General features: G+C 45.7%; 1 protein-coding gene across 1 annotated transcript in view; it reads left to right on the forward strand.

Annotated features, from left to right (window-relative positions):
* The window catches only part of LOC144170608 (fibronectin type-III domain-containing protein 3A-like), a 72,868-nt gene that overhangs the window by 20,793 nt on the left and 31,870 nt on the right, over positions 1-20,205 (forward strand). The window contains exons 2-9 of the mRNA XM_077700510.1: positions 8,687-8,740; positions 10,861-11,045; positions 12,134-12,353; positions 12,801-12,973; positions 15,759-15,833; positions 17,318-17,477; positions 18,644-18,775; positions 19,459-19,518. Coding sequence (XP_077556636.1) covers positions 8,687-8,740; positions 10,861-11,045; positions 12,134-12,353; positions 12,801-12,973; positions 15,759-15,833; positions 17,318-17,477; positions 18,644-18,775; positions 19,459-19,518 — 1,059 coding nt within the window. The remainder of the gene's footprint in view (positions 1-8,686; positions 8,741-10,860; positions 11,046-12,133; positions 12,354-12,800; positions 12,974-15,758; positions 15,834-17,317; positions 17,478-18,643; positions 18,776-19,458; positions 19,519-20,205) is intronic.

Here is a 20,205-nt window from a genome sequence, read left to right on the forward strand (position 1 = left end):
ACCGCGCAAATTCAACTCGTGCATTCGCACTTTCACATTCTTCCCCTCGGGGAAATGCGGGGAATTTTTTTACTGAGAAATTAAACATTTTAAGACAATTTCAATTCTCCTGCAAAATCATGTTTCGTGACACCGACAATGCCGTAGGGCACGGCCTTAAATACAAAGATAGCATGGTGACCATGGATGCTACCATCTCGCAGCCGGCCGTTTGGTTGTCTTGTTCATCGATCCCTTTCATAGATGGCGCTGCAATACCGCTGAAGTACCAGTGTTTGTACTTTGCTTCTGACTGGTCTTCTATACCTGCCGTATTTTTAATATATGTGGTAGTAATCGTTTCTTAGAACATAAGCTATCACTCGACAAACATGGTCATGTAAGTGGCCATGCCACTTAAGGCAGTTGGTCGGCATTGTGTCAGACAAGCCCAATTCATCTGACGGCTGTGTTAGGCAGTGTGAGCTGGCAAAGTGCCGCAATAACTGTTTTGATGCTTATGTGTTTATACAAAACTTTCATTGTCTACCCTACTATTCTTACTGGTTTAAAAAGAATATGCATTAAATTTAAGTGCATATATCTCGTTCTGCAACTTATAAGGCCTGCCTAACTTGAGTTGGCTTTTGCTGGCCTCTGCCAATCCCACAGCTGCCCATAATGTCATAGGTTCCAGTGTGGGAAATGAATGGATCGCATGGTCATTCTCTTTTTTCCTAATTATAGATTGTTTGAGTGAAGTTCGCACTAAAAGTGGTGTCATTGTTATTCTAACGAGGCAATTTTTCAAATGAAACAAACATGCATTTTGTCTTCATGGCCCTTTTAAATGAGAACGGCTCTTTCGATGAGCACAAAGGTTTTCTGTTCAGATATAAGGGGAAAAAGGCTAAGTTTCTGGCAAACATCATAGGCTGTTTTATTTTCTGTGCCATCAGCCAGTCTAGCATGATGTGTCAAGAAAAAAAACGTGTGACAGATTTTTGGTTGACATTATTTCTTCATTATTTCCCACACAACGAATTGTATTGCATACCATAACAGCATGTTTAGCAGTAAAATATAAAGCAAGTGTTTCTAACATACGAACATTCAGGAAAACTGGAGCCACAATAATCACATTGGTATAAGTTTATAATGCACAATAAAATTATTTCACTAGTTGAAGTGTTTCAATGTAATAAAACTTGTTTGTGTCCAATAATTTGCCATTTACCTTTCTTTTGTATTGTGTAAGGAAAATCCTCATTGATGTGACATGCGTGATTTCTTGTTCTGTACCTACCCAATTTATAGTAAAAAGCTGGTCTGCTTTCATTGCGTTGTGTTACGGAAGCTGAAGTTAGCAGGTGCTAGCAATTTTTGTGATAGCATTACATTTTTCTGCCATATAATTCCCTGATGTCGTTCTCTCAACGAAAAACCTGTAGTGGAGTCTTGACTAGACCAGACTGGCAGTTGTTTTAGCCACACTGGAATGAATGTTGCTCATTCCATTCCTGGCTGCGGCAGCTGCTTTTTTGATGGAGGGGAAAAGTACTCTCAGCCCCCTTGCACTATGGGAAGTAGAGGCAAAAACACAGGACGCAGGAAAAAGCCAGCACCAAGTTTCATTGGACCCCCGACAAAGCTAGCAGGTTATGTCGAGGGTTCACTGGCCGAATCTGACTGGCCAGGTTGGGAAATGTGTACAGCAAATGGGGACAGCAGTAGTGGGAAATTAAGAAACAAAGGTGCTAATCTTTGTCTCCTGTCAGACTAGTCACATGGCAGGGAATAATCAGTGTGAGAGGAACCTCCCTTGCGGCATCCCTTGAGGATGGGGAAATGTTGCAGGCCTCCGCAGTCCCCTCAATATGAATGTCATCGGCTGCTGTTGCTTTCTAGGTTTGATGGACAATTTTTAGTTTTCATTCATTTTGTCAGGGTTCACCCTGTACTTGAAAATTGAAGCAGTAAGTCTTTTCTAATTCGAAACAAATTTGAGGAAATGGCAGGCATTTCGGCTAGGTGGAAGCGGCATAGCAGCCAGCTGAAGGATCGAGGCAAGTCTGGCCAGCAGACTGTGCTGGCTGAGGTGCCACTTGCATGACATGGCTGTTTGCTTACTATGCCAGCTGCTGTGCTATTGTTTGTTGCAGATATGTCTTGAACACCTGCTATGGATTTACTAGGCATTTCATAGAACGACATATTGACCTAGTTGTTTTGGGGGTAACTTTTGAGAAAGGTGATTTTTCGCTGCAGTTAACCTTTAAAGGTTGTTGTTGCCCCGCATCACAATACGGACGGGAACTTTGGGTTGTCAAAAGACAATGTTCCAAACTACATAGTGTCAAGTCATGTTCTTTGCGGACATAGTATCTCTCAGAACTACCCGCATCGTACAGCCTATAACAGATTGAAGGTATACGGCACACTGCTTTGCACTGTAAGCTTCAACATTGAATTGTAATAAGAGGCCAGTGTGAGACTGACCTGAAAATCTGTGCAGCAACATTTACGATAGACATGCAAAGTCTCTAAACCTGGCGTAGGCAGTGCAGTCTGGTGAATGAACAAATTTTCAATTTTGCCCAACATCTTCCATGCTGCTGGGGATAAAGAGGTTTAATGGATAATTTTGCTGCTGCTAGAATACAGAAAAGTGATGGCTGCAATCATTAGAGGGATAATTCTGCATTGCCTGACTTTGCTTGTTAAAAAATATCCAGAGAGCTGCAAGACCATCAAATGTAGTGCCTACATGAATGCCAGGCACATACAGAGGCAAAGTACTAAGGGGATTTTACTTAGATATGTTGTCTGGTTTGTTTTGTTAAATTACATTTTCATCGACTGCAAAAATATTCATTTCATTTTTTTGTTTATTTTGTCATCAGTGCCATTGCCAGGTCTGACTAGTTATTGATTCTTGCATTTAAAGAGCTAGGCACCAGTATTTTTTATTGTGCATGTGGATCTACCATGGCGTTTTTCAAGATTGTCTGCTAGCTCTAAATAAAACTAGTTACGACATTGATAACTAACTTAATGTTACACTTTAAAATAACCCATGCTTATAGCTTGTTTCAGCAAATTCAAGGGATGCTTTTTTTTATACGAGAATGTTTGACTCAAAAGTTCCATATGCCTTTTACCACTGTGCCCTTAAAAGTCTGACATTGGCTGTAAATTACATCCTCGTCAGTCTGCTGGGAGACATGGAGAATATGCCCGAACAAAGCAAAGTTCATTTCATTCGCGTTCATGCGTATCAAGGTGATGAGGCCATTTCTTCATGAAAAAAACTTGGTTAGGGCTTTGTCAGAACACCACACAATTCTGTCTGAAGCTCCTCTATACCATACCACAACCAAACATGAGTTCACTCATGCATGTATTTGCACCGCATTGCTGTTATCATGGAAGGATTAACTTTTAAGATTATGGCATACCACTCCAAGACAAGTGCGTTCAAGTAGTCTCTTTTTCCACGGACAATGTAAATGGAGAGCTTTGAAGTGGTGTGCTGAAATTATGGGGACTTTTTTCAATGAATGTTTTACCCCATGCAATAATGCATTATGGCCCTGCCTGCCATTCCTGAATCGAAATAATGAAGCAGGTCAGCATCAAAATTCAACGACCGAAATAACATAAAATCGCATCCCAAGCCTTTGCAGTGGCTTGGCTGTCATTTTGATTTAGATCTGAAGGGAACCTGCTTCCCTTCACATCCAAATCACAAAAAATAAACCTTGGCTGTGCAGACTTAAACTACATAAGAACATGAAAGTAAACTCAATCACACCTTCGACATTTCTTCTTCAGCATCCCTTTGACGTGCAGTCAAATGGTGAGGATTGGACACCAAATGATTAGTGATCACTGAACCGGGAATAATGAAGCTTATTTTGCACTTTTATCTCGTTTTTCTCCCCACAAATCAGATGAAAAATTTTTGGACAACACAAATTTAGTTGCCAGATGGGATTTAAAGGTGGTACATTGTCTTCTTTCTTGGCAGCTTTTTGCATGGGTCGTTCCACCGCTTGTCTTGGGAAATGAGAACATAAGCGTTTTATTGAGCCTTGGAGAAAGAGGAAACCGCATTGGAAGTTTCACCTATGCGACAGAATTACTTGGCTTCAGTACTGATTCTTCGGACTGGATATTTCACTGTGGCGCAAGATGTCATCGCTGGAACTAAGTACGTGGACAACTTCTTTCCTTCGTCTTGAGGCCACACCAGGTATAACGCTGAGAACTGGGATCTTGAACATTAACGGGAAAATGTTTTTTTTGAAGACTTGTGACTCGCCTACAAAAACAATGCCATGGATGTGAGTGGTTGCTCACTGACGTTCATTGCTTTCATTGTCACATTTAACTACCCCTTTTAGGTTTTCCTGAACAGGTTATGTTCGCATAGGCAACTGGAGATGCAGCAGCAGCGCGGGGATTGGCAGCAATGGCTGGGGTGTAGGCGAAAGGACAGAGCTTGTACGGTGAAAAGCACATTTGGAAACTCGTCAAATGTTTGGCATGGCCTCGAAAGCTCCAGAGTATGTCGAGCCCAAATGTACACAAATTTGCTGTGTTCCAAGTAAGTTTGGACCCAGTTGTTCCAAAAGTGAGTGAAACTAAAAATGGCCCTGTGGTTTAACGGCCTGGGTGCACCGCTTTGCCATTTTGGAGCAGTAGCAGTAAAGAAATGGTGTGACGTGTCGCACCATATAATGGTGCATACAGGGCAGATGCCCCAATACCTTCACACGCCACTAGCATGAAAATCATTCAAAACACCGAATACAATTGTTCAGAGCGCTTCCGATTTGTCTTCATGTCTACCTGCTGTCATGTGAAAAAATCTTCTCGTTCATGCGTGCATGAACCCATTTTATATGCCAATGCGCTACAGTGCTAGTAGTAAATGTCTTTTGTACCCCTCTTTGTTTACAGACATGTCATTTGTCTATAAATGTAGTTTATTCTTGAGTCGTCCTCTTTTAAATAAAACTCGGAAGATAAAGGGTTGATCTGTTAGAATGGCCAAATCGTTCTAGAGGGCTTGAAACAATTTCATTGGTTGGAAAATTAATTTCAGTTAAAATTTTTAGTGATGCTCCTGCTGTATTCGGGCAGTTTTTGGGGACATTACTGTGCTGCGTGTATTTACTGATGTGCTTTAAACCATATTCAACTTCTTGTAGGCATGCTTTGCTGGGCAACTGAGTTTTTGGAATGATTTTATTTGGGTCTGCTGGGCTCCATTTTATATCGTCCAAACTATGCGCATGGTTTGGCTGGGCAGATGCCAGTGACTAAGAAGCAACAATAAGCTTCAGCTGTTTTGTTCAGCTTGCCTGTCTGGGGGCAAATGAGAAAAGCTATCTGTCGCACCAGGGCCGTAGCCAGCTGTTTTTTTTTTATAGGAGTTTTGTGTTATAAGAAGGACTTAGTTTTGCTGAAAGGAACAGTAAGTTTCGCTTATGTACTGCCTGGAAAAATTTTCGGAGGGTGTTTGAACCCCCCAAACCCTTCCCTCTGGTGACACCCCTGTATCGCACGTAAACTTTTGACAACCTTTTCACTAAATATGTACGTACCCCCCATGTATGTTGCGGAAAGATCAGGGTGTGCAACTTGCCACCCTTATTAGTGCAAAAGTATTGGTTTAACTAGGTAGGTAGAAAATCTAGGCTCTGTGGCACACAAGCCAGCATACAAAATGTGTGGCGGCTCAAAAAATTCAAACTCCCCTCTAACAACAATAATGGTTGAAATGCGAAGCTTTTTCAAATGAATGAATGTAGTGGGTTGATTGTTGCGAGTAGTACTTAATCATTAAGTTGAATGAAGACACGTTATTAATCGAAGTTTTCATCATTTACACGGGCCCACTTGCTCATTTCTGCCATCTGTGAGACCCTTCGTCTAACGAGCAAGACTGAGACCAAGAAAGGTTCTCTTTAAATGCTTTAAAATTCTACTTGGTGTCGACTGTGCTGAAATGGCGCAATTGGATAGACGTTGGCTTCATAACGCGAGGGATTCTGGTTTGATTCCCATCACAGGAAGCACGTATTTCTTAAGGCGCATGTGTAAAGTTGGCTTTTCTGTGGGGCATTTTTCTGTGCACCCGACGCCATCAGTGAGGTGTAGAACGCTTCGCTTTAGTAAACCAGCCCACAGTGGCTGATGAATACTGAGCCACATGCACTGACAGTGTGCAACACTGCACAAGAAAGGACAGAAGGCCCTGCTTTTGCACCCTGCACTCGGAGTTCTGCTGGTGTGTTTTGGGTTGCATTATTCTTCAACACTGTCTTTCGTGGGCTACTTAAACGCAGAAATTCTGGTCTGTCTGTGGTCTGTCCTACTCAATTCAGCCACCCGGCCAAAGTGAAAGGGAAACTGCACAATAGGCTTATATACCCTCTGCCAAAATCTAAACATCTAAGTCCGGTGGCAATGTTCAAACTTGTCAGCATCGTTTGAACAAGAACAATACATTATGCAAATATGAGGCAAAAAATCAATACACAAGTGATATTTGCAGTGTTCTTTTATAAAAAAAAAATTATAGATACTGAATTTTCGCAATAGTAAATTCTACATGCACTGCAAAAAAAAAAAAAATTCACAGCGTTGCCTGCTGTTACAAAAGGTTCCACTAGATAGGTTCCACGTTCCGCTTGGAATGCATGTAGAGAAGGGCAATGTGGTTCTATAAACGTTGAAGTAGGGCGCCTCTATTCACATGCGTTTCCACCGTACGGCAGGGCTGGAATCGAGGCACTCGGCCTGGTGCGGTGTAATGCGGTAAATTTAAAATGACTTGTGCAAACCTCTAGCATGTTTACCTTGGGAGGAGCTCGACGGAAGAGAAACATGAGAGGTGAGCGGGAAAGCGAAGGGAGCCATTTAATTGGCAAATGTCGACGAATGACTATCTTGTGTCGACATTTGCAACGAGAGCAGCAGGTATGCGGCCAATTTTTTTGTCTGAATTAAAAGAATTCTGTTGGCAACTCTGCCACAAGGGAAAGACTGGAATAGAAGCACAAACTTTAAATTTCCTTGTAATGATTTGGTTCGGGCTCTGGTTGCTTGAGGATATAAGCATTGGGCTAATGTCTGTCATTTTTTTGCTGAGTACAAAACGGGCTGCGCTGGCATTACTTGGTTCAGAGCATTCCACATGTAGCTAGTGTTTTGCTGCCTGTTGCATCACAGCATCCACTGAAAAGAAAGTACGGCACTGGAAAAGCTTGCTGGCAGGCTCATACAGGCTACAGGTTGTTGAACATGGAGGAAAACAAACGCAATATCTGTGTACCCAAGCTAACCGTATTCGTGGTCGGAGAATTAAGTTGATGCGGTGGCTGGTTGTGCATGCCCCATCGTGTGGGCTGTTGCGCTGGAGCGAATGGCCCCAATCTGCAACCCTGACTCACTGGAGCTTTTTGCTCGGTGTTCTCGTCTGGAAGGAAACATGGTTTCGTTTGCTTGACTGGGCTGGCTGAAATTGAGCTTGGCGTTTGGGTTGCAGTTTGTCTAATCTCTTCCTGAAGAGAAAGCGGAGGGGCTCTGGTTACAGGGTCACGTGATCTCCACGCGTTGACGGGCCGTTCTTTACTCCAAATGACCGTGGCCGGCTCTCTGGGCCGCCTCTTGCGCTGTGTTTATTCCCTTTTCTTTTTGGGCAGCAGGTACGTGGTTGGTGGCACTTGGTCCTCTTATTCGTCGTGTTTGGGTTACTCAGTCAAGACGCAATGCACCTTTTACATGGTCCTTCCCTGCTGCGTAAATGGGGCAGCCAAGTGCGCATATTTGCTTGATTTGGATTCCATGTGTTTTTTGTGCGCAGAACCAGAGTGCTGTCATGTTTTGAGCTACTGTTTGTAATTAGTTTTCAGCAAAAGAAAAATACTCGCAGCTGTGTGGGTACTGTTTTAAAGATATATTTTACGCTAGAGGGTGCTAGTGAAAGACTTCTTTTTCTTTTTGCAGCTTTGATGACAACTGCTTTCCCAGCATATTTTAGTTGCAATTGTACTGCAGTAGCTGCCATTCAGGGGCCAAAACTGAATGGCTTGTACGTACAGATGTTGGTTATAAGCATCTGCGTAGGTTGTTTTGCAAACCTTAAGATTTCCCACTCTGTTGTTGATTAGCGATGTTTGGCTGCATAGGCTTGTGAAATGCTTTACACATTCTATATTTTTATGCGTCGATTTGATTATACAGATAGGACGTGTGCCAGCACACAATCCGAGCTTCATTCATTACTATCAGGTTGTAAAGCTTGTGCAAGATAGGCAGCAGGGATGGCGTGTAGTTCAAGCCAGTGTGGAAAAGGAAGCGTTGTCTTGTGAATGCAGTTACTAATTCTTTATGCTGCTGTATCAGTCTCCGTTTATTTTTGTTGCCGCCTGTAAAAGACTTGTGATGAAATAAGGTGCTGCACCCAAACTGGCAGAAATGGTCAGAATCAGTTTTGTGGAGTTAAGGCATGCATATCGGAGTCTTTCTTTCTTTTTTTTTTCTTTTTTTTTTTTTTCCTACTGGCAAGAATTATGGTGGTCAAAATCAAATGCCGGATTGTGCTTGGCCAAGGTAAACTTGGGGGTCACATGTGGTTTTTTCCTCTCGGGTTTAGTTGGGAATGTTACTTAGTGAGCGTTGCAATTTCTTCCAGGTTGGCTGGGCTGTGACACAGAGAGTGACTCGATGCCTGCCATAGCAAGCACTGGTAAGTGAATACCCAGATTAATCTGTGTTCTCCATGACAACAGTGGAATTGTGAGCTGCTGCTCGTAATTTCACGAGTTGGTTATCTTTATATTTTGTTGCTGTGTACATGAGATGTTGGTGCACTTTAAATTAGAGCTCTCCACTATAAAGCATCCAAATAGACATTAACATGTAAAAAGATAGTTTGAACCTCAAGTTCTGGAAAACCTTGTGAACATGTCTCCTCCAGTAAATTGACATTCATACCAGCCACGGCTTACAGGCATGAGAAAATGCCCGCGAAAGTGGTGAAACGTACTAACCGGGTTTATTTCGAAGTAACCGGTCGCATTGGTCTGAAAGCTGGGGTGTTTAGCAGCGTTGCTGAAAGAACCACTGGAAAATGAGGTGTGGGCCCTACTGTGGTGAATCATTCCAAGTTGCGTCCCCCTCCAGTTGTGTCCCCAGCGTAAGCAGGCACAATTGGCTCAGCCACCAAGGCTAAAACACACGTGTGCAGCATAAGTTGTCAAGTGATCAATGAGACAAACGAGCCAAGGCACCAAGTATAAATGTCAAATACAGGAGCAACAATTGAACGAATCAGTAGAGAACCAATCCTACGTTTCAATTTTGCAAGTGTTTGGAAAGGATGAGAGCATTTTTGCACATAAGTTAACTTTATTAAACAGTACAAAAGCTTTACAGACCGTTGTCATAGCTTTTGTTTCTTGCAAAATTTCACAAAAGTTAGAAGGGAAGCTAGAAAAGTTGCACATGGGGCCAAGTAATACGTCGCCAATTAGCAACTCCAAACTTCAGTGAGAATTTGAGACCAAAGGTTACATGCATCCAAAGAAGTAATTAAAGACGGATCTCATAAACTTGTTTGCTCTTTTAGTATTTTCACGTTGGCTAAGAACATTGTTCTATGTCAATAATTAGGCTGTGTCCGTGCTCCAGGTAAGTTTTTCTGGAAACAAGACTTATGCCTTGCTCCTTGGTTCATTTGTCTCATTGCCTGCTTAACTTGAAAACGATCACGGTTGCACAAAAATCGTGTTCCTTTACACTGCCGGCTGAGTCCATTGCGCCTTCCAACGTTGCAAGATTAGAACTGGGAACTTTGTTCGGCACGTCAGCAACGCCTAAAGTTGCATCGTGATAGCAAATGCGCTTCATCATGTGCCAACGTCTCCTTTACCAACGCCACTAAACACCCCAGCAGAGGCAATCTCGTATGGCATTCCTGCTGAGGCAGCCATTCCGACATCCAAGGGCAGGCAGTTGGTACGTTTTGAAATCTGTGCAGCTCACTTGCAGTACACAGCTAAGTAGGGCATCTAAGCAACTTTTAAATAGAAGAGCATTCATTGAGCCCTTTTCGTTGCCAGGTGGTTCGATATCAGATGTAAAAATTTAACCTTAAAAAAAAAAAAATACTGTCGTCCTGCTTCACCTCAGGTCCTTAAAGACCTGTAATAATAGTGCACTGACCACCATGCTCATGACTTACTAATATCAAATTGGCACAGTATGCTATGAAATCTGCTTTCATTTTTGAGTAAGAAAGAAACGAGACTGGCACACGTCCAATTATCCTGTGCGCCATGCAAGAAAATGGTAGTGCCCTGATCATGCACTCACAAAAATGGGCCTACGTATGTGTAGTGCCAAAGTACAAACTAGGCTTTATAGCACCTGCAGTACCCGATGAAACAGTACAGGTAAAACTCCAGGTTTGAACGTCGAGTGGTTATCTGTAACAAGAGGGGGGTAAGCTGGCAGCGTTCGTGTGATGACTGAGCAAAAAAGGAAAGGGACAAAGGAAGCGAGCAGTACGAGCACTGACTTGCAACTTGTTAGTTGATGCAACATGATGTGTAAACATTGGGCCCAGTAAAAAAGGAAGAAAAAACAGAACCAGTTGACACTCGTGTCCCCCCCCTTGGAGTAGTTCATACACGTATTAGTACCCGGTTTTTGAAACCATAGCTCGCAGTAGACAGCAGGGGTAGCTGCACTGATGCAGTTAGCATGCGTTGCACCTTTGGATGATAGTGCTGAGGACGGTAGTGCCTCCTAGGCGGCTGCAGTGCCGAGCTGGCCAGTGTGGTGAAGTGGGCCTGTGCCGTGCAGGGTCCCGTGGTGGAGGCACATCCGAGCCCCTGATGGCTGCTCCGCCCGGCAACTCTGAGGCCCTCCTGAATGGGCAGCAGGCGCCCTTCCGACCCCCAAGGCAGCCGCCCACGCTACAGGCACAGCCACTCAACTCCGGGGACGGCCTCGGGGAGCCCCCCCGCCCCCCGCCCGCCCACTGGGAGGTACTGCATGCCTGCCTCTTCTTCGAGCACTCGCTGGGACGCAGTTGGAATAGGGGCGGTGTCTGCGGGTGAAGTGCTCAAAGGATTTGGCGCTCAGAAGTGTCTGCTCAGCCCACCCTCTGGGGTTACGGGTGCCAGTGTCAAACATCACTCAAGCCCAGAAAACAAACTGATTATTCAATTTTGTGAGCTAATATTGAAACAATTTTTTATGCTTTAGAAAGTGTTATGTTCCTACGCAAGTTCTGGTATTTTGCTGTATTTGTCAATCGTGCCACTGGCCTTCACCAATATTATCATTGCCATTTCAGAGGCCACTATGAGTTTTATTGGACTGATGGAGGAACATAACGTTAACTTTTGCGTTTGCCCCATAAAGGACTCGCGTTCTTTAATGTGGTACTAATTTCAGTGTTTGCTGATGACTAGTGATAATCTTATTTTGTTACTGGGGAATTTCCTAGTGAAGATTTAGAATTGCTAAAATGACCCCTGTCTACCCATGTTATGGATTCTTTCAGAAAGGGTGTTAAAATGTAGTCAGTGCCGAAACCTATTTGGCCCAAGGAATTGAAACCTATTGCATTATATCAGAGGGAATGAAATCCGGGTGTGTGGTTTTGATCCCAGCCACAGTGGTCTCTTTTATGATGGAAGCGAAAAATGTAAGCACCACTGTGTCGAGATTCCACTGCATGTCAAAGCTCCCCAGGTGGTCTGAACGGTGTGCCTCGTAGCTGAAGTGGAGCATTGGCCCATACAACCTCGAAAATTTGAAACGATGATGCTTTCTGACCTTTTACCGCTAAATACAGAGCAAGCTATAGAAGTGAGCCCTTTGTCACCAAATGTGGGTGAAGCCACTTTCAACGACCTCATTTGTGCTTTTTGTCTACACAGTACAGCAGAAACAAGGGAAAAAATTTCTTCCCAGTTTAGGGTTAGCTACACCTGTGTGCCTCTGTTTGCTTTGATCACCTGTGAAACAGCTTCCCAGTTATTAGAGGGTGATGGCTGTTTCTGCGACTATTGTGTTGTTGTTGTTTCTGCCTGATGAGCTGAGACGCGAGCGGCGGCGCCTGACCCAGGTGCCTGCCGGCATGGGCGATGCTCCCCAGGTGGTGAATGGCGACAAGGGCGGCATGCGCTGCAAGGGCCCCGTGCAGAAGGGCTACACGGCGGCGGCACCCATGGGCGCGGTGGGCGCAGCCCCGTCGTACGTCACTCCCCCCCACGTGGTGCTGCTGCACATCAACCCGGGGGAGACCATCTTCTTCCAGATGGGCGACCAGATGCAGTTCGTCCAAGGTGCGTGGCTGCTGCAGTGGCGGAGGGCTTTCCCCGGTGGCCATTAAGAGCTTGGTTCTCGGTGTGGGCAGTCATTTCTTGCAGACGCACAAGTGTGCCTGACACTCGAGAAAGCTGAGGGTTAACTCTGTGCTTTCTGCTGTGTTGTAGCCTGTATAGTGCATTGAACATAGGCTTTTGCGGTGAGCTGAGCCTTTGGGCACTCATTCCAGGGGCCTGTCAAGTGCAATGGATTCTACGAGTATTTTGTAGACTTGGCATGGTCCAGTGCAGATGCTACGTGATGCACACTCTGAGCACAGTGCTTTGGTGTCACTTTGATAATGCTTGCCAATTCTTTAAAGGGTAAATACGAGCGTGTCTCGGTACTAGTGCACATCGGAGGAAGCTGTCTTTGTGTGTGGCATTGCGGATGGAGTGAGGAGAGGGGAGAGCGTGTCTGTGCAGGGCCTGCGACGGTGCAGCTGGTGTCCAACAGCAGCACGCCCCCGATGGCGGTGCCTGTCCAGGTGCCTCCCGGGCACGTGATGCAGCAGATAGTGGACGAGAACGGCACCCTGCGCCACATCATCCTCTCGCCGCAGCCCCCACACGTGGCCATGCCGCAGCCCGCCCCTTACGTGAGTGTCCCCCCCCCCCTCTCCAAGGGGGCAACTGGCTTCTCACGGCTACCGTTGCATGCTCCATGGTTAGGCGAAGTAAATCAAGGATCGTAGGGCCACAGTGCAGTGCTAATAAGTCTTAAAGGTTTGCAGGAATTCTCTGTGCAGTTGGCTCGCTGGCAGCTGCTGCGATGCTCGTGCTCATTTTGTGTTAGAACCACATCCACCAGGGTGCCTGATTTCCAGTATTTTTTGGTGTACAAGTCTGTTTCTTCCCCCTGCTAACATGATCTGCAAGAGGAACATGTTGGGATGCAGGTGGATCTTCCTAGTAAACCAAATTAGGCTTGCAAATGGCAAGAGCAGCATCTCGTAAGCAAGGCCGAACAGTCGGGTCTATGGAGTGTAATGTTTGCAGGAAGCAGCCAAGAACCCTGCACATGCCACTGAAGCGTGAAGTGGTAAAAAAAAAAACTGTTGGAGAAAAAGACGGAATATAAAAATGAAAAATGTAGGTTCAAGCATTGTTAGTTTTACTTAGTGTGGAGGCCCTGTCTGAGGTCATCCCTAATGGCCATTTGTAATATAACTGTTCACTTTGTGGGCCGTGATTCAATTTGGGATAAATTTTCGAGCAACATTTTTGTAAAATTAGAATCGTATTGATGAGCATACAAACTATCGAAACAACTCCTGAAACAATGAAATCTGTCTGCATTAGGGAGCCAATGCAAGGCTTCCTGTGGGATCGATTCGCTAAAACAAGAGGTTGTCTTTCTGAAACGTTGCTGTAGCACCATGTGAATGAGTGTTCTTGGGCTGGTGCACTGCGTTGAGGTGTTGGGAACGAGAATGGCCCTGCAGAGGAGCACTGTAGCGAGGGTGCAAAGCGACACGCACTGCCCCTTGTCGTTTTGCGCGTGACCTGGCTGAAAGGGTTTGTGGCTTTAGTGGCTGCCAGATCTGTGAGCTGCAACTGCGATCCATGTGTCAACACTTGGGCTGTAAAGTGAAAGCTGAAGAGCGCACCTGCCCCATGTATTAGCATGTATGAATGAGGTGGCAGCTGTATAAATGTTTTGCTGGAACATGTCAGAAATGGGCGACTTTAATTCTAAAGCAGAAATGCATGAATCGGTGATGAGAAACTTTATACGATAGTTGGCAGTGGGAACACTAGAGATGTGTCGGTCGAATTCAATACTGCCTATTTTGAGTGCCTGTTCCATTGAGGGAACAGTTCAGAATGGATTTAGTCCTAATTGCCAGGGGAAAAACATTATAGCCAAGAAAAAAAAAGCCAAACACCAATATCTGAAAAGAAGGGCACAGGAGTTTAGGGCGATTCCTACAAGCAGAATTTTTTTTTTTGTGGGCCCTTTGGCTGACAAGGAGCACAGAGGTGGTCACAATTTGACTGCAACCTTTTTAGTACCTGAAGTGCGCAGGATGGAGAACTGTACCAAAACACAGAAGGCCTTATTACGAAATGCAGATTTTAATGTCATTCCTCCGGTGATGGCAGTCTAAAACTAGTCTACAAGAGAAACGTAAGCAACATTCCAGTAGTCTGAAACAGGAAAAAACTTCACTGGGCGAGATAAAACATACTTGGGAGGCGAAAGCACGCTGTGCATCTGGTAAAAGAAAAAGAAGGAATATTCTACCAGGGTAGCTCGCACTATTAACGCTGAATGTCTGGCAAGCATAAGCTCCAGTTAGACAGAGCAACATCAGAGCTAAAGAAGCAAACCTATAGTTTCCTGTATACCGTAAACCTTTAGACAGAACAGACATCGTCCCTACCCAGGCTCTGTAAATCATGTCACAGCATTTGACTAGTTAGAAATGGCTGAAGTGAAGGGAAAGTGTGCTAGGAATATTTACAATGACTGTGCCGGTAGCATAATCCCAAGATACGCTATCACAGTTTCCGTCAGCTAGGGCAATATTCGAAGAGGTGACAATGTGGCAGTTTACCCAGACACGCTATCCAAAGCTCTGATGGGAAGATATGGATATCTCCGTCGCGTGTCTGCACATTTTTTTTCTTTAGTTTTAAAGTAGATAGCGGGCTTCCTGATAACCGCAGTGCGCGTGCATCGTTATTTATGGAGGCGTATACTAAATACGTATTTGATAGCGTCGCTTAGCTCAGACTGCTTGCGGCAGGCAGTTCGTCGAAGTAACGAACGAATGTAACCGGCGTTTTCGCGAATGTAGTTGAAAATAAGCGCAGGGGCTACCTCCCCGGACCTTTCGTCAAGCGAACCTCGGCTAGCTTTGCGCCGTCAAACGCGCGTTGGGAGACTCGATCTCGCGGTTGTTCTGTTTCCGCGGCTTGCGCCTGGAAATCACCGTGCTTGAGGACAATCGAGATAACGTCAACGCATTGTACGCGAACAAAAAAAAAAAAACTGCCGCCAGTTCCCGCATTTGAGCACCGGGGAAATGATGATCGAGCGCACAGCTGTCCTCCGCGCGTGCGATCGCAACGTGTCGCTGACGTGGAGAGGCGGCCGAGCCCCCGTGCCGCCGACGGTGTTTGACGCGCGGCGACAGCTAGCGCCCTCGTGAATCCACGTAGCACCGGGGGCACTTCTCGCACGTCGGTGAGCCTCCGGCGGCTTGCTTCGATGGCGTGGATTAATCCCGCTCGATCGTAGTTTCCGCAGGGTGCTTGCTCGCGTGTGTTGTGGCCGCGTCCTGCCGCGCTCGGGCGGTGCGCGTGCGCGTTTTTCCGGCGCCACTTTCGAAAACTTTCTGCGGCGGCGATCGGCTGCAGCGTTTTGTTTGTTTGCAGCTTCTACTGACGACGCCTACTGAAAGCGAAGCCGGGAACTGCACCTTCATCCCGTCCTACACCATCGCTCAGACGGTTACGCATTTTTCCTCTCGCTTCTTCCGCGATAACTCTGTGGTGTTCGTCTCTCGGTCTGTGTTGTGACGCTCCGAGGTAACGACTGCTGATCGGCCACCGTTTGTATAGCGCATCCCCTCCGTGCATCGTCGCCGAGGGAGTAACTAACTCCTTGTGCAATATTATGTTTATACTTTTGCGCACCGGAATTCGTGAACTAATTAGCTGCCCCCCCCCCCCCCCCCTTTCGCATTCCCCCCTCCTTTCTTTTTCTGCCAGTTTTTATTTATTTTTTCGTGAAAACTGTGAAAGGAACGCGGAAATTTATTGCCTGCATAATCTTTTTGTACTGCATGCTGCAATCGAGTTTTTATGATTGGCATATGGTGAATTTTTTCTTACTGGTCCAGGCAACGAAGTTTCTTTTGCACCTTCCACTATATTCATCTGAAACTTTTCTGGCTCCTCTTCATCTGTGAATCTTTTCTTTCTTCTTGTATATAACAAATGTCTGAAATTTTTAGTTCATGCTCTGACTGGGGAATCTTGCTAAACAGAACTAGCATCAGCTTTGTCTACAAAGATTTTTATTTGCAGAGTGGGCCTTTTTTCCTACTTAGGTGTGATGCTCTTGCTTCTGTCAAAATTTTGTTGATTCTGTTTAGCAAGACTCCGCTATTGTAACCCTTTAAAACCGCTTTTAGCGTTCATGCGTCAAGCTTTTTGATGTGCTGCCATTATGTGGAGTAAAGCTGTTGTTTTATGTAATATTAATTTTCTGTGCTGTAAGTGCCTATGTACCTCATGGCAAAGGAACTTGTTGTGGGTTAGGTGGTACCTGGAGCATTGGTGTGCTCGGTCCTGTTTGTCTTGTCACGCCTTTTTGGTAGCCGCCATATTAACTTGTTCATGGAATTTTAGGATGTGGTGGTCCACGGTGTAATGTGTGCAATCAAACCTGCCCCCTGAACCCCTCCTCCCGCTTTTAAGCTTAACTTCAAGCCTTTCATCCCGGAATAGTGCAGGTTATTCTTGCATGTGGCTTCAGTTCTAAGCAAAAAATCTTTTTGCATTAATTGGTGTGCAGCTGCCTGTTGCAACATTGTAGAGAGGTGTGTGTATTGCTAATATTGCCAGCTAACTGGTGAACATCAGATCATGCCTTGCATACTTAAACCATGCATTGAAAAGTAACCGCCAGACACGTAACGTGCTTCAGTGTAAAGCAACATGGGCAGTCAAAGGCATCTTAGCTTTTGGGGCATTCCCAGAGAACCCCTGTCTCCTAGTTTCCCTTCACTCGTAAACTTTTATTCACTGATGCTACCAGATGTAAGTGGTAGTTTTGTGTTGTGCACTCTGTGCAGTTCAGGTGTCCATGTGTTAACTGTCCATAGAGGCGTCAATTTTAAGTGGGGGGCCAACAACAGCCAGATCGCGGAGCATTGGCCCTAGGCCCAACCAGTGACGTGCGTGCCTTCCTTGGGCTGCTGCTGTTGCAGACTGGGGCAGCGCCCGCAGCGGCCCAGCCCGCCTTCTTCCCCTACCCGGCTGCCCCTGCAGGCCCGGCACCGCAGGCCTCTGCATCAGCCACGCCCCCGTTTGTGAGCCAGTTCCACCCTCCGGCCATGCAGTCCCCACTCGGTCCTCACTCTCCCCAGGGTGAGTCCACTACTTCTGGCCGTCTGCTCCTTTGGGTGGGTGTGGGGCGGGCAGGAGGGAGGGGGAGGAGGTGGAAGTAAGTGGCACCTGCGGTTCTTATTCTTCCTCCCTGTTTTTCGTTTTTCCTTATTTGTTCCTTTATTTTAAGGATTTAAGTGTGTTAAACAGTTTTGAGGGGGTTAAGAGGACTGTGGAGACAAAGTAAATCTTTGTTTTATGGGAAGTATGGAGCAGCTCGTACCTCATTACAATCTCGTTTGATGAGAAGCATAAAAACACTGAAGCATAGGTTTCAGATTACCAGCTTGCTGTGCCACAAGGTCACGTGACAAGGGCCCTGCGATGTACTTAAGAGAAGCCGTCAGGGAGTAAGTAGTCTGTTCATGGACTTGACGCTATCGTAAAGAAAACAGAAGTTTGGATTCACTGGTCGCACCTGAAAAAACCCAGGCCTTTCAGTGGGTAATAATGCTGTGCGGCATAACGGTATCGCCATAGACCGTTTCTGCTTCAGATGATCAAAGTGACTGGAACTGGATGTTTTGAGCTCACCTGGACCTTGAGTGCCTTATAGGGGACACAGTTTGTCCATAATTTCAAAAGCTTCAAAAGCTGACTTGTTGTTGCAACGGCCACTCAAGATGGCCCAGCGGTCACCTCTGATTCATGCAAATTTCTTTGTTATTGTGCTGTAGCTGTCGGTTGGTTGCCTTATCGCCTCAAAATAGCATCCTCTCTTGTTTGAAACGCTGTCGCTTCAGCTGCTGAGCCTCTACCTTTTCTCTCGTTTTCTTCATTTCCCAGCTTATTTTATTAGCCTTGTTAAAATGGGCGCACATGTAGTTCCAATAAAGCAACTATTGTAAGCTGTATGTTGTCTCCGTATTCCCTTGAGATTGCTAACCGTGTGGATGACCACTTTGTGCAGATGTTAACACTAGAAGGAAGGTTAGACGAGGCTTGAATTTGGGGTCGAAATTCTCTTCTTGTGTTGGTGTCTTTCCGTGCCAGTCATGTGCAATGTGCAACAACATACTGCCAACTCGTCTGAATGCTGATTCTTTGCCACTTGAGCCACGTGGGTGCGGGCGACTGCAGCACAGTCGCAGTGGAACCCCCCCTGCGAGGAGGCCGCACTGTGTTGAGCCTCCCCGCTCCCCCTGCAGGTCATGCTAGTCCCGGTGCAAGCCAGCCCCACAAGGATGAACGGTCCCAGAAGCAGTTTTTCAAGCTCCGGAAGAAGCTAGAATCTCGCCCCCTCTCTGCTTCCAACACACGCTCAGATTCGCCCAAATCAAGTGAGAGCTTGGAGCAGGACCCCGCCCTATGTTCGCAGGTCTGCTTGGTGGCCGAGTGGCATGCGCATCCCCTGCCCCACTGCTTAGCTGTGGCCATCGCAAAGTGGCAACATTTCTTTAGCCGCATCCCCTGGTCGGGAAAACTAGTATATGCCATCTCAACTACTGTCCAGCCAGGCCGTCTGTAAATAAGTTCAAGAGCTGCTGTCATATTGCCAGAGGGTACATCCAGCGGTTTGCTTTTGCCTTAACTTCCTGCAGAGTGTTTAAAAATCTTGTGACTTGGCTGTGAAGTGAATGTGCACATTTGAAGGATCTCTGTGGGGGCAGTGCGAGAGGGGTGGAACCTGCATGGAGTTTTAGATTTTGTTGCCAACCAGTGACCAAGGAGTAAACATTGGCAGTTGAGCCTGCTTTGTTGCATGAAAGCCTCGTGCACTTGGAAGGAGCATGTGCACTCTCTCAGCAGTGAACCACTGCAAAAGAAATTCAAACCAGCCAATGTAGCACATCCAAGCATGAACTCCTACTGGGTGTGGGCTCTGAAACAGGGCTGACTCGGTTTTATAAAGGGGATAATTGATGCCAGGTGCTAATGCCAAGTGATCAATGAGGGTGCAGTGTTCTTCTCAAAAGCCCCGTGGCAATTCCTAGCGTGCTTTTGTCTGCTTTTTTAAATCCAGGCCACAGCTCACCTGGTCCGTCCGGCTGTGCTAGACCCAGCCATGGAGTAGAACAACAAGGTTAGTCGATCTTCAGCCCAGGCTGATCACCATGGCTGAGCAGCTCACTGGTTTCATTTGGCAGTTTGTTGACAAGCAAAACCATATTTGCTAAAATGTGTGGCAATGGGGGCAGTGGCCACTTTCCTCGGGCACCTTGTTATGTGGTCTGGGGACCACCAACCAGCTCTGTAGACCAACCAGGGTGTACATTTGCTTGTACATGCGAAGGCCGGTATTTTAAGTAGTCAAGAACACTTAAACACATTTCAGTGAAGCTAGAGGGGATGATTATTGTGGTGCCAGAAGTAATAAAACATAAAGGGGGTGGTCATCGGTGCCTTAACTTGTGATTACACCGTATGTGTATCACATGCAGTGTACCGAAATCATATAAAAACAAATATTAATGCAGATTGTTATGGTTAACTTCGTCACTTGCAATGTGTCTGCATCAAAAACATTTCAGTGTCGCTGTGCTTGCAGTATTACGTCTGGTTTTCTGCACAAACAGTAAAGCGCTCTGACGAAGTAAAATAGAAACACATTACACGGGTGGGCGCACGATTAAAACTCTGCCTACAAAAATGTTACGTGTAGGTTACTTGTCACTGTTTTTGTTTTAATCATGTTTTAAACAGCGTTTGTTATTCTTGTATGCAAATAAACGCCAGTTGCATTGCGGTTTGGTGTTGTGGTTGCCAGCAT

The sequence above is a fragment of the Haemaphysalis longicornis genome, unplaced genomic scaffold, assembly GCF_048455015.1.
Source record: "Haemaphysalis longicornis isolate Haplotype H1 unplaced genomic scaffold, Haemaphysalis longicornis Haplotype H1 scaffold_2, whole genome shotgun sequence".
NCBI lineage: Eukaryota > Metazoa > Arthropoda > Arachnida > Ixodida > Ixodidae > Haemaphysalis > Haemaphysalis longicornis.